The sequence below is a fragment of the Theropithecus gelada genome, chromosome 18, assembly GCF_003255815.1.
Source record: "Theropithecus gelada isolate Dixy chromosome 18, Tgel_1.0, whole genome shotgun sequence".
Taxonomy (NCBI): Eukaryota; Metazoa; Chordata; class Mammalia; order Primates; family Cercopithecidae; genus Theropithecus; species Theropithecus gelada.
The window spans coordinates 66,939,685-66,952,043 of NC_037686.1; the positions used below are offsets into that span (position 1 = coordinate 66,939,685).

Below are 12,359 nucleotides of genomic sequence, written 5' to 3' on the forward strand. Positions count from 1 at the left end.
CTGCTAATTTGGCTTTTGCAAGTCCCGCTTGAATTACGTAGGGTCTGTGGTACCAATTACCCCACCAACTCCCCGCCTTCCCGCCTCTCCAAGGACGCGCAGCGTCTGCGCAGGCGCTGGGCACGGAAGCGCCTGGGGGCGCGGGAACGGCCTGCGCCTTGCTCTGGCCGCCTTGAATTGTGGGAGATGTAGTCTCTTGTGCGCGCCCCATTGCCGCATCCCAGTTAAGAGCGAGGTCTTCAAACTACTATTCCCAGGAAGAAGGGGGGGGGGTTTCCCAGGTGACTTTGCGAAGACATGGCGGGGACACTGTGAATGTCAGCCCAGAAGGTAATCAGAGCGTGTTGATTCAAAGAGAAAGAAGACAGAAGGGAAGGTAGACATCAGGTTCTCCCTGGAGATTTTTCGTTTTCATTTACGCTGCTGAAGTCAACGTTTTTGCCTAACGCCATGTAATGTAAACGTACAGGTTTGAGTACGTGTCCGGCCAGATGTGTAGTGAACCCAAAAACTTTCCTAATTGTAGTTAGCATCGTCCCTAAGCGGAACGATTTTCTGTGAACATGATTTGTACTTTTCTACGAGCCATACAGTATACGGAGAAGCTGCACAGGTCCCCGGCAAAGCAATTGCTTTTGCCCCACATTGTGCTTAACAAAGCGTGCTTGAAGACTGAACCCAGTTTGAGATGGGGGCTTCAATATCAAAAGAAAACAGTGCGACCTAGATGTATTCTTGGAGTCACCCAGAAAACCATCTGGACGCAGGGACCGAGCCCCCGGAAAGCAAAGGAGGGTAGCAGCAAACAAGTGTCTGTGCACAGGAGTCAAAGAGAGGGAACCGCCGTCCCAACATCACAAAAAGGTAAAAAGGAGTACTTTAATGATTGGTCTTTCAACAGACGTGACAAGAGCTGCCAATGCTCATTTACACCAAGTTCACTACTAAAGGTGAAAAAGCAATTTACATGAATTTTTAAAAGCCGTTTAAACATAATTTAGAACTAGAACATATAGACCTACAGTTTTCTTCACAGATTGGAACTCAGATTTGAAAGTTGATCTTGAATTTGATATAACTTTCGTTATGTTTGGGAAATTTTTCTCAGGTTGTATTGGCTCTGTTACATATAATAAAGAGTAATTGGATAGGATAAAAAGAGAGAGAGATTATTGACTCATAATCAATAGGGAAAACTTTCGTATGTTACCTGCAATAATAGAAAAACATATAAACTAGGGAGGATGGAATGTAATTTGTCAGGAAAAGTCAGAGATGTGTTCACAGATATTTTAAGATTTTTTTTTAAATTTCTTCATTTCGCATGTGATTTGTAGGAAAAAAAGGACAAAGCAATTTAGACCCCATGATTATACCACGCAAAGATGACTATTTTTAACATTTTGCACTTTCATACACATACCTTTTAATAATTTTTAACCCAAAAAATTGAATCATATTCTACCAATTGTTTTGTAATCTGCTGAATATGCCAAAAACCTAGTTTTTCATTCGTAATAGTTCAGCACGAAGGAACAATCCGTATGCAGAGGTGAAAGGCATAGAAGTGGCAAACAGCATGTGTGTCAGGTAATCTGGCTCAGGCAACAGTGCTGCTGCTTGCACTGCATGCCAGGCCTGCTTAGGGACCCCTTCCCTGATCTGCATCCCATTCAGAGGTGACAGTCCTTGTTGCTGAATGAATGGATGGGAGCAACATTCCCAAATATGGAATATGCTGTGTCCAGAATTCAAAGAAACATTGTGGTAGGAGGTATAGGGTACAATTGTCTTTTACTTGGGAGGGCATGTCCTGGCACGGCCCAGTGTAGCCCCATGAGGTCGGCTCATGTGTTGGTGAGCCTCTGCATCTTTGTTGGACCCACCTCTCACACTTGCAGCTTGTCTGACCAAGCCTTCTAACACACTTGCCGCTTGTTACTTCTGGGCTCTAACACGATGGTGTAAACATAGTAGACAAATGTGATATTCTGCTGAATGTCCAGAACAGCATTATTCAAATAAAACTTTCTGCAGTCATAGAAATGTCCTGTATCTGTGCTGTCCATTTGGGTAGTTCCTGGCCACTTGTAGCTATTTTGAGCACTTGAAATGTTGCTAAATTATGTTACTGAAGAACTGAATTGATTTAATTTTAATTAATTTAAAATTGAACTGAAATACCCATGAGTGGCGAGTGGCTACTGTATTAGACAGCCCAGATCCAGAAAGTTTCACTCCCTTAAGACTGTAACAACAGAGGGTGAGAGAATTAGCAAATCCTGGTCAGGATCATAAACATACACTGTTATTATCTGTTTCATGTTACTACACACTACTCCTGCTGCTGCTTCTGAATAGAAGGCATTCTTCAAATCAATGGCCAATACCATCAGATTATGTTAATGCACTCCCCTGTAAAGTTACCATGTGTGGTATTGCATGTGTACCCCGGCTGCCACTTGGTTGAGTTTGCAGTTAACCACTGTCATCCTCCAGCGCCTATTTGTGTTTTGTAAAGGAAGACTGGTAAATTACAAGGGACTGTGATAGGGACCACCATGCCTGTATCTAAGGTCTCTAAGAATAGCACTCTTTCTGCCATTCCCCATGGATGTGATATCGTTTTTAATTTATTGTCTTGGTCACTGGGGCAGTTTCAGAGGCTTCCATTTGATTTTTCCCACTCTGATAGCTCTTAACCCACTTCCAAAGGAACTAAAGTGGGAGTTATTGTTGCCAATTACTCAGTACATCCCCTTGATTTATACATTTGGAAATCAAGGAAATTGTTACCAGATAAGTCCCTGGACCCAGCTGTGAGCTTCTTACATGCTGTCGGGGGGGTAGGGGGTGGTCGGGGGGTCATCATGACTCTTTGGGTCCTTGGATATCACTGTCAGCACAGACTATGTCCAAGTTGATAGCTACAGGTCCTTTTGGTGAAGGACAGGGGTAGTCAGTCACATACACTTTCCTTCAGTAAATGGGGTCCAGGTCTGAAAACTGGTTCAGGTCCAGAAACCGGGGCAATGTTCAGAGCTTTGCATTAGAGCAACTGCCTTCAGCCTCAGGAGTCATCTGAGGTTAATTTCTCATGACTGTGTAATTCAGAAGCAGCCTTGTCTGCTGCCCTTGAGTCTTCCCCTTGAGAACACTGTTCTAGTCATCAGCTCTGTTGCCCTCTGTAAGTCAGACACTCCCGACTGCCACTCCAGCCTTGCCGTTAGTTATGATGGTGGCATCCACCTTGACTTCTGTTTAACACCCCAACCTGGTCTCTGCTTCAGAATCCTTTCATCTCCATTTCTGTCAGGGCATCCTGCTCTATAAAGATGTAACTGTGGCTTCCTTGTGGCTTTGGTATACAGTGTCCTCCTGTCGCTCCTAAGAACATCGTCAGCTGGTGGGTTTTCGGGCTTTATATCTTATATCTGTGGTAGCATCCCCATTCTTGGAGGCTGTTGAGCCTTTCCTCTAGTTTGCCATGGCTGTTCTGTTACTTTTACTTAATGTGGACCATCACTGTCTCGAAGTTTCTGGGAGCAAACCTAGCCAGCTGCATATCAGTTCCCAGGGTGCTTGCCTGTTTGCTAAATTCATCACAGGAGTGTGCCCCATGCTGATCAACTCTCAGCCGCTTTTGTGTTCTGTGCCTTGACACACCACCCTTAAGAAGCAGTGGGGTCTGTGTTCCCCTGGCTGCTGCTGGGGTGGACTCCAGCTCATTCCAAGTATTGTTCCTTCTCATCCTTCTCATGCCCGATTGTGTTGTAACTTGGCCAGGAGAGGAGGTGGAGAGACCTCCTGAGAGCAGCATGTATCTTGCTAGGCAGAAGCCCCCACCCACCCCTCACCCAGTTTCCAAGATGGAGGAAGTGTCAACCAGACAATGAGCAGCTTCTTCAGGGCTAGAGGGGTCAGGAGAATCTGAGGATTCAAGATTTTTTTACAACATTGACCTCAAGGGCCCCCTACCCAGCTTTAGGTTCCCTTTCCTCCCAAATCAGGACCCTGGCCTTGGTGTAGGAGGTCTCATGTGCTTGAAATGCCAAACTCCCTGAAGCGCTTACGCCCCAGACCTGACCCCCGCATTTTCTGCCCTCTGGGTGTAATTTGAGTCTTGTTCTGCCGGGAGGAGGCTCCTGCCCTTGGCACTCACCTTCACTGATGATTAGTTACACACATCATCTCACCGTCCCTCTCCCAGATTATCCATGGCCCCAGCCACAGCCATCTGATATAAGTCCTTAAAATTGCTGATTCCCCCTAAACTCCCAGAATAACACACCAGCCAGTACATTCCCTTCCACCAGTGTTCCATCCCAGGTCCCCATTGGTGAGAGCTGCATCAGCTGCCCTACAGCTATATGACGGGTGCTGTCAGTAGCCCCCTACCACCAGGGACAGGGTCCTCATTGCCAGCCAGTGGCCAGTGAGCCAGCTCCAAAATCCAAATTGAGAGCTGCTTACCACTCCCAGTAGCACCCATTGTAGGTTGGCTTCCCAGGGAAGTGGGATTTACGTAAGGAGGTTTATCAGGGAGTGCTCTCAGAATACATCTTGGGGGTGAGGGAAGCAGGACTGGGGAGAGGGAGAAGCTGAAGTACATTTGCAGTTGGGGCCTCAGCTGCTGCTCTGGGGACCTCTGGAGCTGAGCTGGCCAGTCACTGTCCTTCTGCCTAATGTGGGGGCTGAGTCTTACGCTTCTGCATCAACCAGGCGTTGAGTATGGGCTGGTCCAGGGATGTGCTGTGACCTAAGTGAGGAAGCTGTCTTATGGAATGCCCAGAGAGGAGCTCAGCTGACAACTGTCAGCTTCCAGTGTTCCCTGCAGCTGGGAGCACCCATACCACAGCACCCACTACAGGAGGGGTAGAGAATTGCAGAAGCAAATAAATGGCGTGAGGGTTTTTTGCATGAAACTATTAGGTCTGATAGGGTTGAGAAAGTTAGACAGTGAGCAGCTTCTGTTGGAGACAGCTATAAAGTAACAAACAGAAATTTTTTAAATGTGTAGAATATGGAGAATGTTTAGCACAGGGCTTTATATATAACAGATATACAGGAGCTGTTGTTTATCCAAATAAGTGGAAAAGACCTGTCAGATACCCTAAGCAAGGCAGGAGTGAATTTTTGGAACGGACAGTCAAAAATCCAAGGTGTTAGGGCCAGTGACCTGGTTTGGGTAACAAGAACAAATAAGGATACTTACGAGAACTAATTAGTTGTTATTGTGTTCTCAACCTGGGACTTGGCACATAACTGGCAGGTAATATTTATTGAAATTCCACACTGAGAGTGGAATGAGTGGTGAGCCCCAACTCCTGAACCTCGGAAGGGAAATTGGATTTGTGACAGCTGTTTGAGTCAGTCCCATGAATTACACAGACTTTGGCAGATGAGGTCTTTTTATTATTTGAATAATGTCTTCTAAGTTGGGAACCTTGCTGAAAACTTGAAGGATCGTGATACGCTAAAGACTACTTTTAAACAAGCGTTGTATTAGCTAAAGACTTATTTTAAACAATTTTGTTTTATAAACGTAATAGAAGCTTTTTATATAGAATAGAAAATAGCAGCAACCTCTGTTAAAATTTTCTTCTAAAAGTTTTTTTCTTAAAAATGTTTTAAAGATTTATATTTCTGAAGTCTGAATTGCTAATGTGGTGAATAAATTAGTCTATAAACATAATGCCAGGAGGTGACTCACTTTCTCAGCATCGGTGAAAAGCATAGTCATAATTGTAATGTTAAGGTGGTGTAAGTGTAATGTTATAGCTCTTTGCATATATATGAAGATACACATAGTAGATATACAGTAGCTGTTGGTAAGTGAAAAAATAGAAAGACTCATCTGATATGCTAAGCAAGGCAGGAATGAAATGTTGGGAGGGACAATCGGGAATCTAGGGTGTTGGGACCAATGACCTGATTTGGGTAACAGGGACAAATAAGGGTATTTGTATATGTATTTCTGTATAATACAAATACATTTATTTATAGCTATACATACTTATATACGCTGTCCCCTGACACTGTCTTGATTGAGTTTCTCTAGCTCTCAGAGCATCTGTTTAACCCATATGCACGTATTTTATTAGTGTGGGAAAACAAATGGTCTGTGCATATTCTTCATTTTCTAAGTTTAATTCATAAATCTTTCTGGCCAACCAAATTCCTGTTCCGAACACAATTCTGTTTTCATGCACCAGTCAGTGTGGGATGGGACTGGCATTCGAGCTAGTTACTGACTGTTAAGAGTTGACACCCATTTTGGTCCATTCAGTCCCTTACCCGTTCGGTTGACAGAAGCCAACACTCTTCCTAATCTGGGAGTGGCAGACCTTGGTTCAGTGTTGCTTAACCTATGGCAGTTGTGAACTGGATCACTTGTTAAAAGGATTTCTTCATCCTGAATTAAAACATAGATTCCCAAGCCCTGCTCTGAGAATTCTGCTGAGGCGCCGACACACAGGGAGTTTTCAGAACAGCTGCCCCTGAGCACACGCAGAGCCCGTGCTTTGATCTGGAGGCTGCCTTTCTCTCACAAGAAGCAAAAAGCAGCATACAAGCACGCCTGCTCCCAGCCAGCACACGTAACCCATTGGTGTTTTCTCTTTACAGTGAAAGAAGCCGGAAGAGATTTTACCTATTTAATAGTGGTGCTTTTTGGAATCAGCATTACAGGTTGCAAAAAACAGCAAGTATAAGCCCTTGAATGTCTTTTCAGCTGGCCTTTTTCTGTTGTCCTTGCTTTGCTTCATCTTTGTTTTCTGTGATTTCAGGTGGCTTGTTTTACACGATTTTCAAAGAACTTTTTTCTTCATCCAGTCCTAGCAATATATATGGGAGAGCCTTAGAAAAATGCAGATCACATCCCGAGGTTAGTTCTCAAGATTGAGTTACATGAACTCTGATGAGCTGGGAGGAGGAAGTGGGCAGAATTCAAGAACCAGTTTTCACGCTAGTGATATTCACATAATAATACATAATGGTTGACTTATCATTACATTATTAGGTCTTTGTTCTTTAAGAGAACCCAAAACTCAGTGTACAGATGTTTTCATGCTAATTGTACAAGAGAGTCATTTTGCTGGTTGTTCATAGATATTAAATTCTTAGAATACACCAAAATACCAAACTCATGGTAAGTTTCTAGTCTTTTTAAAGCCTGATGCATGACCTCATGGTTGTGTGGCCTGGGAAGTGCCAGATTTCTTACTCTCTGATGGAAAGCTTCAGCACTGAAAATATTACTCATTGAAATCCAACTTCATTCACATTGAAAGATAACAGCCGGTAACTGTCTGCCATTATCATCATAAATATTAGGGGTGTTCTTCACACAGACCAAGGGGTAACATCCTAGCTCGCATTTGCAGCCCCTGAAGAGGAGAAAGATTTGAATCCACAGTGTGCTCAGTATAGAGCCCAGTGCTGATCTGCCCTGGGACCCTGGCTCTGAATGTTCCACCAGTTTTTCTAATCGTGTCAGGGTGGAAACCTCAGAAGCTAAGGATCTCTGGCATCTTTCCTTTTAAATCCACTGATTTCTCTTCATTGAACTCTGGACAGTCAGTGGTAACCATGGAACAAGAGGCAGGGAGGGTAAAGTATCTCAGAGGTGAAAACCAGGAAATTAGGAAGGTTCCCATGATAGTTATTGGGAATCCAAATTATATCTGACAAGAAACATTCTTTACAGACTCTGGAAGTACCTATGGGTGTAACCTGATTAAATGTTAGGACGCGTCTCTGGAAAGAGATGAAGAGTTGCTGTTTTATTCACAAACTCAGCCTTTCATAGATTTTTTCAGCATTTTGAACAAACAGAATATACAATAGTGAGATACTATTAAAGTCATACCTTAATTTGCTGCCTGAAAAAGCTCTACAAATAATAATGAAACTTTAACAATTTTGTCACCATTTTTAAGGGGTACCCTTCTCTTTGCTGGGTACCGTGTCTGCTTAAAAAACAGAAAATCTTGATGGGTGTTGATATTTATATGTTTAATAGATTAAAGTAAATTGTTCTATCTGTTTGTGCTATACAATTCTGAAATATTATCTTACATATTACTTCTTTTTATCCTGGAAAATGTGATACTGAAGATACTCCACAAACGGACAAAATAAGATAAATTTCATAGAGTTGAGGGTCAAATTTTTTTAGTTTAATATCAAATTTATATTTTTTTGGGGGGGTTCCACAGTATTTGCATTTTGAATTCAATAAAATCTACATTTCTACTTCATGTGGATTTTCTCGTTAGAAATAATGGATTCACACCTGTAGCTCTGATTTATTTTAAATGTCATTATTATCTGTTTTCTTTTTCTTCACTGTGTTTAGTGACTTTAAAATTTTTTTATCTCATATTTTAGTGTTAGATGTTATTAATTAATTAAATTTCATTTAAAATGTTCATATATTTTATCTTCAAACCATAAAGGGTTAGTAGAGAAACATCTGAACTCTGTGTTGTTATGTTTGTTTTGTATAAGGGGAGCAGGAACTACATCATTTCAACCTACATTGTTCTGAAACTACAAGTCACACCATAAAGCTACCTATTTTAATCTGTGTGCATGAAATATTTGTTTCAGTCATTTATGGGATGATTTTTGTATAATAACCCTTTTTTCAGTTTTCTTATTGGAGTGGTCATTTTTTGTTTGGTTTTTTGTTTTTTGTTTTTTGGTTTTTTTTTTTGAGACGGAGTCTCACTGTCACCCAGGCTGGAGTGCGGTGGCACGATCTTGGCTCACTGCAGCCTCTGCCCACTGGGTTTGAGCGATTCTCCTGCCTCAGCCTCCTGAGTAGCTGCGACTATAGATGCGCACCACCACGCCTGGCTGATTTTTGTATTTTTTAGTAGAGATGGGGTTTCACCTAGTTGACCACGCTAGTCTTGAACTCCTGACCTCGTGATCCACCTGCCTCGGCCTCCCAAAGTGCTGGGATTACAGGCGTGAGCCAGGAGTAGTCATTTTTGTAAAGGTCCTATGCTTACTGATTTTTTTTTTTCCTAAAATCATTTGGATTGTTAGAAATTATTTCTTTAGTAAGCTTAAAAAATAACACAAAATAAAGCACTGTCCTTGTTCTGCAGGTAATCGCTGTCTTTGGTGAGCCTCTTAAAGGCTATGGGGAGGTGACAAGGCGGGGTCGCCGGCAGCACGTCAGGTACCGTGGCTTGAATTCAGAGGAAGCTCTGGGGAGATTTTTAAATGAAAGGAACTTAGACTGATCTTTCGTTTTCTTGACAGTTTCACTGAATATGTAAAAGATGAGCTGAAACACACGCGTGTGAAATTCTACATTGAGGGCTCTGAGCCAGGGAAGCAAGGAACGGTGTATGCGGAAGTAAAAGAGGTGTGGGAATTGTGGGTCGTGGGGTCAGAGGTTCTGAGCGCGGTGTTATTTAAGTTCTGGAAAGGAAAATAATACCTGGAAACACTACATTTTTTTCAGAACCGAGAAAGTGGTGAATATGATTTTCGATATATATTTGTAGAGATTGAATCTTATCCTAGAAGAACTATTACCATTGAAGATAATCGATCCCAAGATGATTAAAATAAGCAAGCAAGCAGGTTTCTGACGGATGTTGAATGGCATGGACTCACGACTCTGTTCTTCACAGCTGTCTTCCAGAATGTGTTCAAAAGACAGGAAGGAGTGTATGGTTTATAAAGTGAATCTAATACAGTATTTGTTGCATTTAAACAAACTAGACATTTTCTTATGGAAAAATTATGAAATACAGCATATTTTGTGTTCTCCTATTGACTCAATCATGACAGTATTTCTGCTTTAACACCATCTTTCATGATTAGATGTTTGTTATTGAAAATTTTACGCCATGTAAATAAAGGAAATAGATTTTAGTATTGTATTCATTTTATATTATAGAACTGTATAATGTCTGCAGAATAAAATTAACAAATATGTCATTAGCAGCTGCCTTCCACATACTTTGGAATCTGACTTGAGATAAACGTGAAAATGGTTGAGGACCATAGGGAACCAGATGGTAAATACATTCTTCAAAATTGTGTGAGTTTTAGGAATCTGTCTCATTTTCCCCCCTCTGTGAATTAAGGGCCTTGTACATAGCAGGAAAAGTACACACTCCCAAGTCGGGTAGACCTGGGCACCCATCCCACCTTTTCTAACAGGGTGTGGGCCTGCGCAGGCACCTTAGCCTCATCAGGCATCCCCATTGTGTGGGTTGTTAGGATGGCAGTGTGATGGGGGAGGTACAAGCCTGGACCATAGAAGGCGGCCATGAAGTGCTCTCATCCCATTTAGAACTTGCTTGCACTGATACTTCTGACTGCCAAAGAGCATGGGAGTGAACGACAGACACACTCAAATATGTGTGTGAGGCCCCCTTTAAAAAAAAAAGGCGGGAGGAATTCTATTTTATTTGAAGTATTTGCTGGAGATTTGGCAAAAAGTGACCTTCACTTACAAGATCCCAATTCCATATCTGTATAAATCCTATGTGCATTGGGAGGGGTCTAGAACCATGTTTATCTGTGGTGGCTTCATTGTGAGGTATCCCCTCTGATGCGTTTGTTCCATCTCCCTTAGAACTGTCTGTAGAGGAATTTCTGATATATTCTTGAAATTTTGGGATATTCAGGATAGAGAGACCTCCAGGCAATCTATCTTGCCTGTTTACTTTATCTCCCTGCTTAATTTAGTTAGTTTCTTGGTTTGACTGCTTGTTTTAGATGTTTTTAATTATAAAAATTTCCAACATTTGAGGAGTATAGAAAATATCATAGCAGACCCTCTTGTCTCCCTGATGTAACACACTTTGACTGGATGAGTCCTTAACTTAGACTTTCTCTCCTAATCATTTTTTCCTTTGCTATAGAATGTTCAGTTTCAGTATTCACTGAAATGTCAACATTTAACAGGCTGAGAAGTTCCACTTGCTATCCTAAACTCAAAAAAGCAGCCCCGCTCTTCAAAGGACCTGCTCAAACTGTAGCTTGCTGAAGAAGCCCAGCATCTGAGGTCAGGTGGGGATTTAGCCGCCCTCCATGGCCCTGTCATTTGGCTTAAGACCGTTTGCTTTTTCTATATTCATTTTTATGTACCTCCCATTTTACAATATGCTCATGCCCCTTTAAGATCTGAGCTTTTGGCCAGACACAGTGACTTAGGCCTGTAATCCCAGCACTTTGGGAGGCCAAGACAGGTGGATCACTGGAGGTCAGGAGTTCAAGACCAGCCTGGCCAACATGGTGAAACCCTGTCTACTAAAAATACAAAAAAAAAAAAATTAGCTGGGCATGTTGACGCACTCCTGTAATCTCATCTACTTGAGAGACTGAGACAGGAGAATCGCTTGAACCCAGGAAGCAGAGGTTGCAGTGAGCTGAGATCATGCCACTGCACTCCAGCCTGAGTGACAGAGCAAGACTTCATCTCAAAAAAAAAAGAAAAAATTCAGCTTTTATAATTAAAAATAAAACTAAATTACTTTTTCAAAAGGAAAAATTTCGGTATCTGTAAGAGATTCTTCCATATAGCCACAGGAGAATGTGATGTGTAACTCTCTAGATCTCTGTTTTCGTTACCTCTGATGTACCCTACTAAATGTTACAATTTCCCTTTTTTGAAGACCCTCTTTAATCCACTTTGATTGTGGTGTCTGTGTCCATGGGCTTACTCCCACTTTTGCTCTGAATTCTAGGGCACATATCTGACTCTGCCTGGTATCCCCCTTCTGTCATATTTGTGAATTTGCAAATGCTCTGGTCATTTTCCTCCAAGGCCTCTGTCACTCCTCCACACCTGATCAGTGAACTCTTTTCTTTTTTTTTTTTTTTTTTTTGAGACGGAGTCTCGCTCTGTCACCCAGGCTGGAGTGCAGTGGCCGGATCTCTGCTCGCTGCAAGCTCCGCCTCCCGGGTTTACGCCATTCTCCTGGCTCAGCCTCCCGAGTAGCTGGGACTACAGGCGCTCGCCACCTCGCCCGGCTAGTTTTTTGTACTTTTAGTAGAGACGGGGTTTCACCGTGTTAGCCAGGATGGTCTCGATCTCCTGACCTTGTGATCCGCCCGTCTCGGCCTCCCAAAGTGCTAGGATTACAGGCTTGAGCCACCGCGCCCGGCCGTGAACTCTTTCACAACTAACTCTAGAGCAGACTCTCCGGTCACTGTTTGCTCTTCCTCCTTAATGAAGAAGGCAAGAGTTTATCAGAAGTTCTGCTTTTAGCCCAGTGAGATTTCCAGCCTGACTGCCTTGCAAGCTGCCTTCATAACTATTGTTGATCGATGCTAGTAATACTTTATCCATTTCCATTTGGTAAGCCACTACAATATTACTTCTG

The 12,359-nt window shown here is 42.5% G+C and overlaps 1 protein-coding gene across 1 annotated transcript; it reads left to right on the forward strand.

Annotated features, from left to right (window-relative positions):
• The first annotated feature begins 261 nt into the window (after window positions 1-261).
• TIMM21 (translocase of inner mitochondrial membrane 21) lies at window positions 262-10,072 on the forward strand. The gene is made up of 6 exons (XM_025365685.1): window positions 262-864; window positions 6,628-6,690; window positions 6,789-6,886; window positions 9,120-9,193; window positions 9,277-9,382; window positions 9,482-10,072. The coding sequence occupies exons 1-6, from the start codon at window positions 564-566 to the stop codon at window positions 9,584-9,586; spliced, it is 747 nt and encodes a 248-aa protein (XP_025221470.1). The 5' UTR covers window positions 262-563; the 3' UTR covers window positions 9,587-10,072.
• The last annotated feature ends 2,287 nt before the right edge of the window (window positions 10,073-12,359 follow it).